The following is a 20,073-nucleotide window of genomic DNA, read 5'->3' as shown; positions in this document are numbered from 1 at the left end:
CGTTGCTGAAATGCACTAGCCCTGACTGTCCCGGGGGTATTTTTATCTAGATTTTTTTTTTTTCAGGCCGGAACTCCGCTTTAAGCCTGCACCATCCATTGCCAGAAGCAAGGAACATGCTCATCTAAAAGGATGCTGACAATGTGTTCTTTACTTGGGTTCCTCCCTTGCCATCAATTACAATCTGCTCCCAGTGCATCTGAATTGGTGTTTTTTTTTTAAAAAAGGGACATATTGAGAAAACAGATGAATTGTAGACACAGCCATAAAGGAAATAAAGGCAGGTAGGGAACCTATGCAATGATTTTACAGAGTTTATGGGCACTAAATGTACCCAGAATTTTAAAGAAACAGGATGAAACAATTGAGAATTGAAACTTAGGGAACATATTTCATTTTTGTCTGCTGACATAAGGTATGCTTTAAATGGGTACTGTACTTTTGGGATTATCAGGATCCAGGTCTCTCTGTTCCCTTTATGAGTATAGAGAGGGCAGGAACTTTAAAAATGAATATATTACAACAAGAGTTTCTTACTTACAAAACTGTGTACTGGTAACTCATGGCTATCACTGTAATGTGCCAGGTACTGTTACACTGGTTATAACATGGACTACAAACACAGCCTAGACCTGACCTCCAAACTGCTTTAGGCCAGGTTCACACTAGTGCACAGGGAAACACACTGCATGTTAGCAGACGAATGGGGCTGCTATTAATTCCTAAACTAGGAGTGATTTTAAGATAAGGATTGGGATTTTCTTTAACTGCGTTTCTCGCAGATACAGCAGCCAATTCAAATAAATGGGCTGCTGTACCCGCAGCATGAGCACGCAAACACGACGCACATATGTGAACCAGGGCTTACAGGCAATTAGCCAATGACACATTTTTTATCAAGTTGTCTTATTTATATAAATACAATAACTTAATAAAATAGAATCAGTTGAAAGACCCAAAAAAAAAAATACATGGCATTTATTTTATTTGATTCTTATTATCATACATGGAATAGTGCTCAATGCCGTGTAAGCTTACGGATTGTCAAGTGACAAGTCCACACCATCTATTGTTACTTCACTTTTATGCAAACGTGTATTGCCAAGATTGATGGCCTTTATACAGCTTGGGAAAAGAAAGACCACCAAACACAAAATAACACCCATTTCTATGTAAAGTCCGGAGCAGTGACAAATTTAGCCTTGTATTTCTCTACTCAATCTGAGCCAGGAACAGTCGTGACTTGAATGGTATTTGTTTTCTATTTCTGTTGATTCTAAATAATGAATGACATTTTCTATTCATCTATGGCAGACTGAGTATGCCAGCACGATTTTATTATAGAATATAAATGTGTCCCAATACATGGACACACCTTCACCAAAACTGGTATTGGTAATATTTAGGGAAGGATAATGCCAAAAAATCTAATAGAAATCTGGAAAAGCAAACAAAGAGCAATAATCAAAACAAAAAGTACAAACCTTCTGTATAAAACAGTCAGTTCAAAAATTGTCCCAATTGATATATATATATATATATATATATATATATATATATATATATATATATATATATTAACCAGCTGAACGTTTATCACTTCTATCAGCTCATCCCCCACAGTGGAAATCTGTTGTACCATTTGCCCCACCCTATTAGATTGTAAGCTTTTATACGCTGGGCCCTCATAAGCCTCTTGTATATTATTGTACTGTCTCCCTTTATATTGTTTATATTGAATATACGAAGGAAGCATACAGAACATACTTAATGTGTGTGTGTGTGTGTGTATATATATATATATATATATATATATATATATATATATATATATATATATATATGTAAAAACACACACATACACTTTGAAAATCTATCTTTTAAAATCTATCTGTATATCTTTATGTAAAATTTGGGACAGTTTCTATTGGGTTACTAATATTTTTTGCTCATTCATAAGGACTTAAATTATACAAACATTAAAATACAGTACACATGAGTATGTGTATACATAGTTCCAAACCGCACTCCAAACATTTCTTATGGTGCTTATAGCAATAATTTTTTTTTTATCATTATAAGCATTTTTATATAAACAAGTTTCAAGCCTTATGGCTCTTCATCTTCATCAGATGCAATGTTGAAGAGTTGTGAGGCTTGAAACTGAATATGAATATACTGTATATACATACATGCATATACTGTACATGCACACTAAAAGAGAATTTATGAATGAGCAAGAGGTATTAACAACAGAAATTGTACCCAGATGGATTGTCACAATGTTTATTTTCATGTTTGTGTTATTTGCTTTTATATAGCACCAATTTCTTTATTTATCATAAATATGCTTATAACAATAGTTTCAAGCCTTATGGCTCTTCATCAGGCGCAATGTCGAAATGTCAAGGTGTGAAAATTAAAAAAAGAATTATATATTACATATATACTGTACATATATACTGTATATACATACACACATATAGTGTACACACACAAAATAAGTCCTTAAGAATGAGCAAGAGATATCAACAACCCAACATAAATTGTACCCCCAGGTGGATTGTGACATTTATTTTCACTTTTTTTTTTATGTTTATATATAGCACCAATTTCTTTATTTTCATTATAAGCATCTTGAAAACAACAGTTTCAAGCCTTATGGCTCTTTATCAGGTGCAATGTCGAAGAGTTGTGAAACTTGAAAATGAATATAAATAAATATATATATATATATATATATATATATATATATATATACACATACATACATACAGTATATGTATATATATATATATATATATATATATATATATATATATATATATACACATACACATACACACATATACTGTACAAACACACTAAATAAGTCCTGAGGAATGAGCAAGAGCTATCAACAACCCAACAGAAACTGTACTCAGATGGATTATCAAAACATTTATTTTCATGTGTATATTATTTGTTTATGTTCAAAATCGAATAAAAAGATATCTTCAAAAAAATAAATAAATAAGAAAATAATTTGTACTCAGAGTTGTTCCATCTATTACATTTCTAATAAAGCAGGACTGAAATAGATAAATGCCAAATATCTGGTCACTGGGATGCACTAAGCATCCTTAATTAAAATGTGCCAGTAGAACCTAAATGATTAGAGTGTGTGAAATAAACCAAACAATAATTGGTTATATCCCATACATAAGTATCACATCTACATGGTGCTTAATCTGTATAAATAAATCACACCTAGTAGTGAAATGACTGCAGGCGAAAGCCAGTCTCCAGACAGCAATGCTAAAATAAATGAAGAATGGAAGGCCAAGGCTACCAACTAGGTATACGTGTAATTAAAATTCATATTTTACCAAACTGTCATGTACCATAGGAAAAAAGAGGCGGATTAGCATCAGACTGGCCCTGCTTCAGTAGATTCACAGACATGGGCATCAAAAACCATAGTATGTGTTTTAGAGCAGTACATTTCAAGATGAGCCTTGTGATTGATTTCGTAGTGTGTGGTGATGTATAACTGTCTAATGTAACACATGCTCACTGTCTGCCCTCAGGGATCTACATGCAAATTAGACAGATCGGCTAATCAGATTATTCTTGGTAGCAGTGAGCTGCTTTTGTGAAGGACCAATTGTTCTTACTTTAGATATATCTATACATCCATTTAATTTGACTTACATTGCTAACACCCGCTACGTGAAGGAAAAAGGATGAGGGTTCTATTGTATGGGTTCACAATTGATTACAAATATAAGCATCAACCTGACACATCAAAATAAAAAAATAATAAAGGCTCAAACTCAACAAGTAAACTGCTCAATCTATATGTCTGTGAGTATATATACTTTCATTTATAAAATATGTATCTATGCATTTACACCATAACCTGACATGAATCACATCTGGATATATATATATATTATATATAAATATATATATATATATATATATATATATATATAGATAGATAGATATTCATTGATCTATTACATGTGTGAATATATATATATATATATATATATATATATATATATATATATATATTTATTTATTGATCTATTACATGTGTGAATATATATATATATATATATATATATATATATATATATATATATATATATATATATATATATATATATTTATTGATCTATTACATGTGTGAATATATATATATATATATATATATATATTTATTTATTGATCTATTACATGTGTGAATATATATATATATATTTATTGATCTATTACATGTGTGAATATATATATATATATATATATATATATATATATATATATATATATATATTGATCTATTACATGTGTGAAGCAAACATACTGAGACAAACATTATTTCAGTATTTTTAAAATTCCATTAAAAAAAAATATAGAAATTGGCTACCAAGAACCATTAAAATGTATTACATAATCTGTGTATAGGACCATTATTACATGAAACTATAAAAAAATAAATATTATTATATATTTATAAATATCAATTTTTTTTTTCTTTTTTTTGCCTCCCCAGGTAACACTAGCAATGTTACTGGCATTTAAATATTTTAAAAGGTATATTAGAAAATATCAGTCTTCATGAAAATATTTACATCTATTGCTACCTGCACAAGAAATAGAGGACAGTACATCTCAAAGTTGCTTTTTTTTTTTTTAAAAAAACTAAAAATGTATACCTAGTATAGTTTTTTTCTGTTTCAGCTCATATCTAGAGAATATTAGAATTTTCCAACAATTTTTTACTACAGAGACTAATTATATGCATTTTTTTTTTTATTACAGTACAAGCAAGGCAACCTTTCCATCCAACATCTATCAGGTAAATGGGCATTTTCATGAAGGCTAATGTGCTGAAAAGCACATTTAAAATTTCTCAAAATATGCACTGTATCGCAATCTAAAAAACGATCGACAATGTAATCTAGATTTTATGTCGCTTTAGAAAAAAATGACAACTTACAGAAGAAATGGTACAAATGTAGCCCAAGAACAATAAAGACGAATATTAGATTAAAACCAATATCAGGCAGAATTTCGCTTTGGGAATGCAATAACTGAGAGTAGGATGAAGATAGGTGCTAAATCCTGGTGTCAGTAATGTACAAAGCATTGTGACCATGAACCTGGTTTTCTGTTGCTTTGAATCATTAACTTAACATTTTATTATATTCTGGGTTTTCTTGCCATCTTAGTTACAAGATAAAGAATGCACACCCCCTGTAAACATGCAGGAATCAGTGCACCAAAGCAGGTATGATGGTCACACCTGTATGCAGCTTTAAATGCATACATGATATGCTTTTTAATAGACATGCCTTCCACACTAGCAAAATAACAAAACAATTAAAATAAAATAAAATAGAAAAACTAAAAAAAAAAAAATGAATTAAATGACAGATGTGTTTATTATTCCCCATGCACTGCAGTGCTAATCTGCCCCTTTAATAAATTCATTTGTAGCAGCCAGCACTGGTTAGAATTACATATATACATGGGCCAAGATCATTAATGATTTGACATATAATAGCAGATGACACACCAGCTTAAGTTGAAAGAAATATGTGCAAAGCACCACCTGTTCCCTCAATCCACAAACTAAGACAGTAAATTGACCAGTGTGCTTAAAACATATTCTATTTTTTTTTTTTTTAAATGCGCCTATAATAGAAATCTGTACTATATCAACCCTAGCACACAATGACTGTACGCTGCTTTGAGGAAGTCAAATCAATGAGAAAATATCAAATATCATATAAATAAAAGGATACCATAACAAAAGGTTCCCTCATTGTAATAAAGTCATATTGAATACATAGATAGATAGATAGATAGATAGATAGATAGATAGATAGATAGATAGATAGATAGATAGATAGATAGATAGATAGATAGATAGATAGATAGATAGATAGATAGATAGATACCTGTGTTAGTGTACAATCACATGTCTACAAAACATACACATGCGGATGTGTGCATGTATAACACATATATTTAAAAAAAATGTATATATATATATATATATATATATATATATATATATATATATATATATATATACACACACACACACACACACACACATATATATATATATATATATATATATATATATATATATATATATTTATATTTATATTGTGAAAAAATTATATACACACAACACACATTTTGAACACACACACACACACACACACACATACATATATACATATATTATATATGTATACATATATACATATATATATATATATATATATATATATATATATATAATTATGTATATATATATATATATATATACACACACACACACACACATATATATATATATATATATATATATATATATTTATATTTATATTGTGAAAAAATTATATACACACAACACACATTTTGAACACACACACATACATATATATATATATATATATATATATATATATATATATATATATATACACACGCACATATATATATATATATATATATATATATATATATTATACTGTATAAATTATTATAATATATATATATATATATATATATATATATAAATAAGTATGTGTGTGTGTGTATATAAATATTTATAAATACATATAATAGTATAAACAATAACAATTAAAATATATATTATTATTATTATACAGGATTTATATAGCGCCAACAGTTTGCGCAGCGCTTAACAAAATGAAGGCAATACAATAAAGTTACAATACAATTTGGAACAAAAGGATTCATATATATATATATATATATATATACACAGGCGCCTGAATTATACTAAAAACATAACCATTTTTTGCGATAAATATATAAATCAGATAAATAATATATAATCAAAAAATATATTTTAATGTATAAAAAAAAAATGCAATTATACGTATAAAAATCTGACATCTTTGCATATAACTGGCAGAACATTTCCTATTTTCCATTTGTACATGCGCACATCATTTTAATATTTTGCCACCAGAGATTTTCGGTGGCAGCTTGTGTCTTGGACTAAATAAAGGCACATTGGCTAGATGTAGTGACATACTCCCTAAGGAATATAGTAAATACTTTTCACAACAGTGAATGAAATTTTAATGTGTTCTTGACATCTGAGGTGGTGAATAACAGTGAGACGTCTAAGGACACTCCTGAGATTTTTTCCCTGCTGTAAATCAACATGCACTCAAATAATAAAAAGAAACACCAAATTGGCTCAATAGGGGGAACATGAATTTATTGTGAAAATAAAATCCTGCTAAAAAAAAAAAAAAAAACAAAAAACAAAAAAAACACAAAGCCTAGTGCCTAATTTGAAATATGATTTCCCTCCACATGTCACCAGATATACTAGTACAAAACCTTATTATCTATCTATCTATCTATCTATCTATCTATCTATCTATCTATCTATCTATCTATCTATCTATCTATCTATCTATCTATCTATCTATCTATCTATCTATCTATCTATCTATCTATCTATCTATCTTTTTGCAGTGTAAAATAATGGTAAATGTTGAATCTGTAAGAAGCAGCCCCGTATTTTAAAGCCTGAATATTCTCAGCTTCCTAGATAAGTATATGCTGTGTGCTGCCAATTATTCTTGGTCGGATACATAATGGAATAAATCCTGGGAACAGGATCCCTTTCTAACAGCACACAAGCTCCACTAATTAGACAAATGTACTACTGGCAAGCCGTGGAAAGTCTCTTCCATCCTGCACTGCCCTAGCCAGAGTCAAGGCATAGAAGAGCACATCAAGATTTGGGCTTTGTTTGGCCAATGGCTGTATTTGCTGAGCTCTTCCCCTCCTGTACACAATATTCCTAATGACAATCAATAAAACGGGAAGTCCATGGACAGTAACATTTTTGAATTGTCAAACTAAAATCCAACTCATCTGGCCTGGATGTGCATCCTAAGAACAGCATGGGTACCCATCATCCCTTCCTATATGTCAGATCACGGTTACATCTCTTCTAGACACTTGATTTATGGATAGAGGCAGCACAGATGCATGGCTCTTTTTTTTTTTTTTCTCCAGGAAGCAACAACTGTCACAAAAAGCGTCCCTGTGTTCGCTTCTTCAGTCATCAGTGAGGAAGTAGCAGCAAGGTGCGTCCTGATAAAGGTCACCATACATGTTACAATCTGACTGTACAATCTCTATACAATGAACCAACCATACACACTCCAATTTTAATATCCGATCGATCCGTGATTTCATCAAAACAACTGAATAGCCATGACTCCCCATTTAAGCGATTAGACTAGATTTCATTAGATTGTAAGCTCTTCTGAGCAGGGCCCTCTTAATCCTCTTGTATTTTATTGTATTGTAAATGTACCGTCTCCCTCTAATATTGTAAAGCGCTGCGTAAACTGCTGGCGCTATAGAAATCCTTAATAATAATAATAAATAATTTTGATTGGATCTGATTAAACTAAGTTAATCGTTCAGGTTGGAAAATCATCGATCGTTCTGCAAAAATCGGCAGCATTGAGATACTTTGCTTATATATATGATCACATTTTGATCATCAGATTATGAGACAATATATATACGATCACATTTTGATCATCAGAATATGAGATTATATATATATACGATCACATTTTGATCATCAGATTATGAGATTATATATATATATATATATATATATATATATATACGATCGCATTTTGATCATCAGATTATGAGATTCATAATGTAAAGTGATACGCAAACTGTTGGCGCTCTATATAAATCCTGTATAATAATAATAATACAGGGTGGAAACAGAGACACGGTGGGTAATTTATGATCGTAAATTACGATTCTATCTTAACTAGTCAAAATCCACATCCCTGTGTGTGGCCTATCGATTGAATGGGTTGTCAATCGGGAAACATCAACTTGAAAAAAAAGAGATTGTTTATCAAAGTGTATATGGCCACCATTAGATGTAAATTAAACTATGTACAATATATATATAATAATATTATTATTATTATTATACAGGATTTATATAGCGCCAACAGTTTGCGCAGCGCTTAACAAAATATATATATATAAATTGATGGCACTATATACAGTAAGTAGCTGTCATAAAATTATAGGAGAACCTACCTAACTATCCTGCTAATCAGACAGGTGGTTGCTCGATCTTATGGTGGCCATACATGTGACAATCTGAGCAATCAATTCTTTTCATTTAGTAAAAAGTCACATACGGTGCCATCAACCGATCAGGGTTATCAACCGTCAGTAAATTTACAGACAGTTTGTAAAAATCGGTGATCTGACATCTATCTGTAAACATCAATTTGTTACGCTGTGTTGACCGTAAACCAGACACATTACTTGATCCGGTTTTGTCAGTGTTTCTAAATTGTCTTTTTATACTGTTTAGATATCGCTTGTCTTCATTTTTAATATCTATCAGTATTCAGGCGTTCAGTAAAAAAAAATGTGCGTCAGTAAATTTTCGGTTTTGTCAGTAAAAAAATAAGGCGTGAGGTTGGCAACCGATTTTAAACCAAATTGAAGAGAATAGATTATGCCACTTGACCGGGAAGTGTACGGTTCGTTTAGGATATAGGAGATTGTACAATCAGATTGCTAGGTGTGTGAGAAGTTGTATCCTTCCTAATCCTATAAGAGGAGATCTCCCTGGCACAGACCTTCCCTTATAAAGAGATCGGAGGAAAGTTTCTTCCCAGGCCGGTTATATTTAGAGTTGTGCTGCTGATCAGAGGGTGAGGGATGGAAAGTCTAGCCGGCGATCAGGGATGGGGATGAGAGGAGAGGGGAGGGGAGGAGAGCTGTCATCCCGGCACAGTGCCGATCGCCCCATGCCATCCCTCTATTACAATACAGCACCGATGGAAGGGGTACTTACGTGGCCGCGGTGGGAAAGTATTCTTCCGATGAAGGGCCGATGAGCAGGGCTTGGAAAAGTGTCAGAGTAAAGACTAGGAAGCAGGAAGCAGCCATCTTCACAATCTAACAGGCAGATCTCCGATCTCCAGTGTGATAATACGGGGATGAGAGAGGAAAAGAAAAAAGAACAACTCCAGGCAATGGGAGGAAGAGGAGGAGGAGGAGGAAGGAGGAGGACACACAGCTCTATTCTGCCAGGCAGATCGGTGGAGCCGCCATCGGTAAGACTTCTCTCCGCTCCGGGGCTCAGTCTTCCTTATTCTGATTTATCTCTCCCCCCCCCCCTCCCCCCCACCCCGATGGATGGCAGGGAAGGGGAGGTGGGTAAGTTACAAGGGAGGAGTGATAGCGGGGAGGGGAGGGAGGATCCCCCCTCTGATCACACGCTGATATCGCCGCTGCTGGAAAGTTAAGTGCCCTGTGTGCGGCTCAATCACGGCGCTGACAGCTGGCCCCGCCCACACGGAGGGTGAACTTTACTGATCGCTGTCAGAGCGGTCCTCCGCCACACACACCGACACACCGAGCGCATTACCGTAATTACCCTGCTGCTGCAGCACATCTATTGTTTCCAATTACCGACATCTCTGGCAGCAACCGGCAGCTTCTTATCAGCCATGCTGATCTACATCACAAGAGCCTGGGAGAGGAGAGGAGAGGGGGGCTGGCTGGCCGGCTGGGGGGATCAATCACACTTTGCCTCTGCCTAGGACTGCACTGAAATGTCTGATCGCTACAACTTGCCAAGGCTTTTTATTTTTTATCAATCAGATTGGAAGATATAGGGACAGTTTAATGATCAGCACACAAAACCTGATTGTACAATCTGCTTAAAGCCAAAAGCACACATTTATTCTATTGCAGCTTACCAATTCTTGCTACATTCCTTTTTGTTTTGAGGGTTTCTTTCACCTGGCAATCCTAGTAGAGCTAGACGCTCATAGGCGTGCGCACAGGGTGTGCCAGATGTGCCCAGGCACACCCTAATCGCCCCATGTGCATTAGCATTATTGCTCTGTGTGCCAATAGGAAGATGGGAAAGATCTCCCACTTACCAACTTTGCCATAAGATAAGTGTTTACTTCTCTTTCACTGTGCCGGCATGGAGAGCTATGTGCCGAGGTCATATATATATGTAGACACACACTCACGTGTGTTTGAGCTTTAGGGTGCACACCCTAATGCAATAGGCTGCGCACACCTATGTAGACGCTTATTCGTAGGCGTGTGCAGGGCCATCTTACTGAATGGGTAGTTGCCTGGGGGCCCCACCTGCCCAGCGACCCTGCCCCAGGCAAGCATTAGTCCTGATTCCCGTGTGTATCCCGCCACAGAACTTAGCAGGTGGAGTGTACCTGTTGACCCTGCGCTGCTGTCCGGCCACTTGGGTCGTGGAGGGGGAACCCAAAACTGTAGGAATGCCTGTCCGCCTCCATGGGAACAGGCGCACACACAGGACAGCCGAGTCTGACTCCCGTCTGTGTGTGTGTTCACCGGACCCAGTCGCCCAACTTGGAAGCTGTCATTTGCCTGGTACTGCTGTACCAATAAATATAGCCTTATCGACAATTAGCATTTTTATTCATGTGGGTGATTGTGTAGGCAGGGCCCCAAAGCACTGCATTGCCCGGGGCCCTTTAATGCTCTTAAGATGGCACTGGGCGTGCGCACAGAGTGTGCCAGGTGTGCCTGGGCACACCCTGCGTGGCACAGATTCCCCCTGTTTAAATTCCTAATATTTCACCAAAGCCCCCTAATGGGGCTCCTAAAAATGTGTAAAAAAAATTGTAAAAAATAATAAAACATAGAATAATAAAAATAAAAACTACTGACACCTACCACTGCCCTTCTGACACCAATCTCTACCCATTCTTTTACTGACATGGTCAGTATATAAGTACATGCGCACACACACATATGTGTTTGAGCTTTGAGGTGCCCAGCCTAATGCAATACTGTGCACACCTATGCACTTAATATTTCAGGTACTTATTAGAGCACTGAAAATTTACACAGCACTTCACACACACACACACATATATATATATATATATATATATATATATATATATATGATTATGTATGCGGTTTGAATACACTCCTAAAAGTGAGTACACCCCTAACATTTTTGAAAATATTTTATTCTATCTTTTCATGTGACAACACTGTAGAAATGACACTTTGCTACAATGTAAAGTAGTAAGTGAACAACTTGTATAACAGTGTAAATTTGCTGTCCCCTCAAAATAAGTCAACACACAGGCATTAATGTCTAAACCGCTGGCAACAAAAGTGAGTACACCCCTAATTGAAAATGTCCAAATTGGACCCAAAATGTCAATATTTTGTGTGGCCACCATTATTTCCCAGCACTGCCTTAACCTTCTTGGGCATGGACTTCACCAGAGCTGCACAGGTTGCCACTGGAGTCCTCTTCCACTCTTCCATGAAGACATCATGGAGCTGGTGGATGTTAGGGACCTTGCGCTCCTCCACCTTCCGTTTGAGGATGTCCCACAGATGCTCAATAGGATTTAGTTCTGGAGACATGCTTGGCCAGTCCATCACCTTTACCCTCAGCTTCTTTAGCAAGGCAGTGGTCATCTTGGAGGTGTGTTTGGGGGTCATTATCATGTTGGAATACCCAGTCCCTCAAGGGAGGGGATCATGCTCTGCTTCAGTATGTCACAGTACATGTTGGCATTCATGGTTCCCTCAATGAAATGTAGCTCCCCAGTGCCGGCAGCACTCATGCAGCCCCAGACCATGACACTCTCTCCAACCAGTAATCCATGTCCTTAGACTGCTTGTCTGTTTGCGGGCTTTCTTGTGCATCATCTCTAGAAGAGGCTTCCTTTGGGGATGACAGCCATGCAGACCAATTTCATGCAGTGTGCGGCATATGCTCTGAGCACTGACAGGCTGAACCCACACCCCCCCCCCCCACCCTGACAGGCTGAACCCCCCCACACCTTCAACCTCTGCAGCAATGCTGGCAGCACTCATACCTCTATTTCCCAAAGACAACCTCGGAATATGATGCTGAGCACATGCACTCAACCTCTTTGGTCGACCATAGCGAGGCCTGTTTTGAGTGGAACCTGTCCTGTTAAACTGCTGTATGGTCTTGGCCACCATGCTGCAGCTCAGTTTCAGGGTCTTGGCAATCTTCTTATAGCCTAGGCCAGTAATGGCGAACCTTGGCACCCCAGATGTTTTGGAACTATATTTCCCATGATGCTCATGCACTCTGCAGTGTAGTAGAGCATCATGGGAAATGTAGTTTCAAAACATCTGGGGTGCCAAGGTTCGCCATCATTGGCCTAGGCCATCTTTATGTAGAGCAACCATTATTTCTTTCAGATGCTCAGAGAGTTGTTTGCCATGAGGTGCCATGTTGAACTTCCAGTGACCAGTATGAGAGAATGAAAGCGATAACACCAAATTTACCACACCTGCTCCCCATTCACACCTGAGACACATGACACCGGGGAGGAAAATTGCTATTTGGGCCCAATTTGGACATTTTCACTTAGGGGTGTACTCACTTTTGTTGCCAGCGGTTTAGACATTATTGGCTATGTATTGAGTTATTTTAAGGGGAAAGCAAATTTACACTGTTATACAAGCTGTACACTCACTACTTTACATTGTAGCAAAGTGTCATTTCTTCAGTGTTGTCACATGAAAAGATATAATAAAATATTTACAAAAATGTGAGGGGTGTACTCAGGGCCATTGATAGAAATCATGGGGCCCAGTACAGCCTCCTTGACGGGGCCCCCTTCAGCTCCATCCCTGGCCCCTCCCCAGACCCTGCCTTGAAACAAAGTGCAGGTTTGTCTTCAAGTGATAATTTATCATGCCACGCCTTTATAAATATGTGCAGAGCGCAGTACAATCGCCACACCATGCCATATTGCCATCCATAGTAAATATGTGCAGTCAGTGTGCAGTGCAATGCAGTATAAAACTCACAACCAACGATCAGCTGCCTCCGCTTGCTGTAGTCGTCCGCCTCACAGCCACTCGCTCTCTGTCTCGGGTCTAACTCAGAGCTGAGCGGAGGAAGATCACTCTGCCAGGGAAGGAAATAGGCAGCCGCAGCGGCAGGCAGCCGAGACTTGAAGTTGAGCCACAATGCCAGATCGGGCCCAGGATACCCATGCGCCCGAAATTGATAAAAAAAGTCTCTCCACTCTCACCAGCACAGAGATCAGATAGGGGCCCAAAAAATAGCAATTACACCCCTAAGAGCAGCAGAGCGGGGACAGTGGCGTCACTAAGATTGGTGTCATCTGGTGCGGTAAACCATGGTGTCACACCCCCCCGGCTCTCTACTGCCACAGAGGCTGCAGATATGCTACAGGAGATAGTCAGAGACCTCAAGCATGCTACAGGAGACAGAGACCTCAGGCATCATACAGGAGACAGTCAGAGACCACGGACATCATACAGGAGACAGTCAGAGACCACAGGTATCATACAGGAGACAGTCAGAGACCGCAGGCATCATACAGGAGACAGTCAGAGACCACGGACATCATACAGGAGACAGTCAGAGACCACAGGTATCATACAGGAGACAGAGACCATGGGCATCATACAGGAGACAGTCAGAGAACACAGGCATCATACAGGAGACAGTCAGAGACCACAGGCATCATACAGGAGACAGAGAGGGCAGGCATCATACAGGAGACATTCAGAGACCTCAGGCATCATACAGGAGACAGTCAGAGGCTGCAGGCATCATACAGGAGACAGTCAGAGACTGCAGGCATCATACAGGAGACAGTCAGAGACCGCAGGCATCATACAGGAGACAGTCAGAGACCCCAGGAATCATACAGGAGACAGTCAGAGACCTCAGGCATCATACAGGAGACAGTCAGAGGCTGCAGGCATCATACAGGAGACAGTCAGAGACTGCAGGCATCATACAGGAGACAGTCAGAGACCGCAGGCATCATACAGGAGACAGTCAGAGACCCCAGGAATTATACAGGAGACAGTCAGAGACCACAGGCATCAAACAGGAGACAGAGACCACGGGCATCATACAGGAGACAGTCAGAGACCACGGGCATCATACAGGAGACAGTCAGAGACCACAGTCATTATACAGGAGACAGTCAGAGGCTGCAGGCATCATACAGGAGACAGTCAGAGGCTGCAGGCATCATACAGGAGACAGTCAGAGACCGCAGGCATCATACAGGAGACAGTCAGAGACCGCAGGCATCATACAGGAGACAGAGACGGCAGGCATCATACAGGAGACATTCAGAGACCTCAGGCATCATACAGGAGACAGAGACCACGGGCATCATACAGGAGACAGTCAGAGACCACGGGCATCATACAGGAGACAGTCAGAGACCACAGTCATCATACAGGAGACAGTCAGAGACCGCAGGCATCATACAGGAGACAGTCAGAGACCACAGGCATCATACAGGAGACAGAGACGGCAGGCATCATACAGGAGACATTCAGAGACCTCAGGCATCATACAGGAGACAGTCAGAGGCTGCAGGCATCATACAGGAGACAGTCAGAGACCGCAGGCATCATACAGGAGACAGTCAGAGACCGCAGGCATCATACAGGAGACAGTCAGAGACCCCAGGAATCATACAGGAGACAGTCAGAGACCACAGGCATCATACAGGAGACAGAGACCAAGGGCATCATACAGGAGACAGTCAGAGACCACGGGCATCATACAGGAGACAGTCAGAGACCACGGGCATCATACAGGAGATAGTCAGAGACCACGGGCATCATACAGGAGACAGTCAGAGACCGCAGTCATCATACAGGAGATAGTCAGAGACCGCAGGCATCATCTTTTTCATCTCATCTTCATTTTTATTTATTAAGACTTCTTTTTAGATTTAGCAGGAATTATGGCACCCCAAACGCAGCGCAATTTGGCCGCAATTGTCGCCCGACGAATCACAGGGAAATCACGCAAACAGAATCGCGGGACGCCTGTCTCCCAAAAAAGCTCTTGTACTTTTTTGAATTCTGTTTGTGCAATTTCCTGCGATTCGTTGGACAACAATCGCAGCAAAATTGCGCCACGTTTGGGGTGCTATTGCTAGTCACTGGAATCACTTGGTCGTCCTGCGTCTTGCAATGGTTCGGAATTCTGCCCGCGATCCGAGTTGCCTATATGTGAATAAAGCCTAAATACATATTTAGCTAAAATCACAGTGAAATCATTACTAGCAGACACAAATAAAACATAACTCACATAATTCCTGCTAAATCTAAAAGAAAAAACTGAGATTAAAAAAAATATATATTTTTTGTGTGGGCCTCACTGTGTGCTCGGGCCCCCTACAAGAGGACCGGTGCAGCCCCCCCCCCCCTTAACAGCAGCCTATCAGCAAGCCCTGTGTACACGAATCTGTCGCAGTTTTAACAGGACTGTCCCACCAGAGATTAATTGGAGTAAATAACTGGGACAAGTGCTGGCCATTGTAGTGAATGTGAGACACTGTAGCTGGCTGCAACAGGTTGCAGTTATGTTTATAACTGCCTCGTTAACTTGGAAAAACAGTATGCAAAACAATGAACAGGGCATGCTGACTTTGCACATTGAGTCCCGGTTCACACTTGTGCGATGCGGGAAGGCTGCGAATTCGCAGCCTGTTCCCGCATCGCAAACGCACATCTGGCAGTTCACACTGCCATATGCGATACGCAGGGGGTGTCAATTAAATGTTAACGACACCCCGAATTTGATCGCATATCACAGTGCGATCTGACAGTTCGCACAGGATCGGATCGCACAAGTGTGAACCACTATGCGATCCGATCCTGATGCGGCTGGAAAAAAGGGTCCTGTGCATCTTTTGTGCCATACAAAGTGTACGGCTGAATTTGCATCCGCACATCCGATCGCATGTAATGAAGGAGCAGTGCGCTCCAAATTACATGCGATCGCTGCACTCGCAATAGTGTGAACCTGCCCTAACATGGATAGTTTTATGTAAAAAAGAATAAATAAAATGTGCAAACACCCAAAAATCCTTGCATCAATGAATCAACAGAATCAACAGTAGACGACATCTAGCAGTTGCCCATGGCTAGTGATAGAGCTGTGTATAGACCTGGAACACCTGCTGAGTGATAGTGGCAGACCTGCTAAAAAGAGAAGAGTGGACACCTGCTGAGGGGGCTCAAGTAGAAAAAAGGGAGGACATCCTAAACACTCATTGACATGGTTACTTGGAAGCTTTGTCCTGGAGCCACAAGGATGCCACTGCTCTTCTTCTTTTGGTGGGTCTGCCACAATCACGCACTGCTGATCGTGTCTGCCAGTGACAGAACTACCAGGGTCACAAAGGTCACACTGCAGGAAGGGTGCCTGCTGCAGAACATGAGCTCGGTTGGTACATTCTGAGGAAAGAAGAACGCACTGGTGAGCTCAGCAACATAAAAAGGCCTAGACATCCACAAAAGACAACAGTGGTGGATGATCGCAGGATCATCTCTATGGTAAAGAAAAACCCATTCACAACATCCAAACAAGTGAAGGACACTCTCCAGGAGGTGGGCATATCATTGTCAAAGTCTACAATCAAGAGAAGACTTCCCGAGAGCAAATACAGAGGGTTCACCACAAGGTGCAAACCATTCATAAGCCTGAAAAATAGAAAAGCCAGATTAGACTTTGCCAAAAAACATCTAAAAAAGTCAGACCAGTTCTGGAAAAGCATTCTTTGGACGGATGAAATTAATATTAATCTGTACCAGAATGACAGGAAGAAAAATGTGTGGACAAGGCTTGGAACAGCTCATGATCCAAAGCACACAAAGTCATCTGTAAAACATGGTGGAGGCGGTGTGATGGCATGGGTATGCATGGCTTCCAGTGACACTGGGTCATTGGTGTTTATTGATGAGGTTACAGAAGACAGAAGCAGCCGAATGATTTCTGCAGTGTTTAAAAATATATCATCAGGCCAGATTCAGCCAAATGCAGCAAAGTTGATTGGATGGAGCTTCACAGTACAGATGGACAATGATCCAAAACACACTGCAAAAGCAACCCAGGAGCTTTTGAAGGAAAGAAAGTGGAATATTCTGCAATGGCCGAGTCAATCACCTGATCTCAACCCAATTGAGCAAGCATTTCCCTTGCTGAAGGCAAAACTAAAGGCAGAAAGGCCCACAAACAAACTAGCAAAGCATCAGAAAGGAGGAAACCCAGTCTTTGGAAATCCCCATAGGTTTCAGACTTCAGTCATTGCCAGTAAAAGATTCTCAACAAAACAATAAAAATTAACATTTTATTTATGATTATATATAAAGAGTTGTAAAGTCAGAAGGTTTTTTTATCTTAATGCATTCTAGCCCTCCTTGGCCCCCTTAACACCTACCTGAGGTCCCCTCTCTGTCTAGCGATGTCCACAAGTGTCTCAACCATTTGAGATTTGAGGCTGCCGCTGCTGTCAATCAAAGTCAGCTAGCCAATCAGAAGAGAGAGGTGAAAGGACACAGGGAGCTGTGACTCAGCTTGGTTGCCCCCATAGTAAGCTGCTTGCTGTGGGGGCACTCAACAGGAGGGAGGGGCCAGGAGCACAGAAGAGGAGGATCCAGGCTGCTCTGTGCAAATCCACTGCAACAGAGCAGGTAAGTATAACATGTTTGTAAAGTCTATTTTTTTTTCATATAAAACATAAGAATCACTTTAATTTGTCCAATTACATTTGAGCCCCTGAAAAAAGGTGGTGGGCTGTGTACAAAATGTTTGCTGTACCTAAAATCAGTACTTGATGTTTATGTTCAACCCATTGAATTAAAGTGAAAGTCTGCACTTCAAATTCATTTGGATTGTTTCATTTTAATTTATTCTGGTGGTCTGGTGGCATACAGAGCCAAAAATATGAAAATTATGCCTGTGTCCAAATGTATATGGACCTAACTGTAAGTTCAGTGGGTTCTGTACAAGAGTATGTATGCCAGGCAGGGCCGGGCTACCCCTAGGCGATATAGGCAGCCACCTAGTGCGCAGCCACGACCTCTGGTTTCCCTACTCTGCTGATTACAGGTCCTCTTTGGTCTCCTAATATAAAGGGAATAAAAGGCTCATTAATGTTCTGCTCTCAAGGGCATCTGGTCAGGGGTTCCTGAGGAGCTGCACCAGCTGGGAATCAAAACCTTCTGTAGACAGTGGAGGAGGAGGACGTGATGTCACTGATTAACATTGATGAGCCTCTTATTACCTTTATCTCGTGAGTTGCTTACTTAGCTCAATACATTTTGTTTATTCACTGCTTCACTCAGATGCCGCTTGCTTTTTTCTTTTTTTTTCATTTGCACAATAAAGAGTTTGCTTCTGCCTCTAAGGACAAGCAGCCTGAAAGCAGAGTTCCATCCAAAAGTGGAACTTCCGCTGAAATGCCCAGACGGGAACTCCTCTTGCAGTGTATGTGCCCCCTTCATGGAATTTATAACTCATTGACAGACTCTGGACTCTATGGGCATTCAGAAATCTCTGGACTAGGTTACTCCTATCCTGCGCTATAAAGTTTTTCCTCTTTGCTCTTCTTCCTGTTACTTGACCGGCCAATCAGGCTCCTCTCCTCCTCCCGGGTACCCACCTGCAATACCATCACTCAAGGGCGGAGGCCAGGGCCGTCTTTAACGCCAGGTCCCTGTCATTGTTGGGGGGCCCAAAGCAGTTGCCCCTTGCCCACGCTTGCCAAATGTCATGGATTTCACTAAGCTGCCTGTCCCGCCGTGCTCTTGTCCACGGCTGCATTCCAGAAAGCAGAGCCGCAGTTGGGACAGCTTGTAGCTATTTCACTCGTTGCTACATGTTTGCTGCCCACTGTTCACACATTTCGCCCCCTGTCCCTCCCCCTACCTCGCTCGCTCATCAGTAGTGTCCCTGCCTCTCTCCTGCAGGACTAAGGACCATCCCCGATGTGGAGCCTCCAGGTTTCTGCTGCTTGAGGGGGCGGGATTAGCCTGGGCTCCGAGATCGTGCCCGCCTGGAATCAGGTGTTCTGACCTCAACTGAGCAGAGAGTGCACAACGAGTGTGTCTGGAGGTAAAGTCATCCAGCAGTTCAGTATAGATTTGTTTGCAGGCACCTCTAGGCTG

At 39.7% G+C, this 20,073-nt stretch overlaps 1 protein-coding gene across 2 annotated transcripts in view; it reads right to left on the bottom strand.

Moving 5' to 3' along the window:
* Positions 1-10,295, bottom strand: part of CACNA2D1 (calcium voltage-gated channel auxiliary subunit alpha2delta 1) — a 960,240-nt gene extending 949,945 nt beyond the window's left edge. For both annotated transcript variants that reach the window (XM_082257081.1, XM_082257082.1), the window contains exon 1: positions 9,908-10,295. In XM_082257081.1, coding sequence (XP_082113207.1) covers positions 9,908-10,002 — 95 coding nt within the window. In that variant the 5' untranslated portion in view covers positions 10,003-10,295. The remainder of the gene's footprint in view (positions 1-9,907) is intronic.
* Between the last annotated feature and the right edge of the window lie 9,778 nt (positions 10,296-20,073).

Source organism: Pelophylax lessonae (assembly GCF_965119305.1).
Source record: "Pelophylax lessonae genome assembly, chromosome: 4".
NCBI classification, from domain to species: Eukaryota; Metazoa; Chordata; class Amphibia; order Anura; family Ranidae; genus Pelophylax; species Pelophylax lessonae.
The sequence above is the reverse complement of the archived record's forward strand: the minus strand, read 5'-3'. Positions and strand labels throughout refer to the sequence as shown.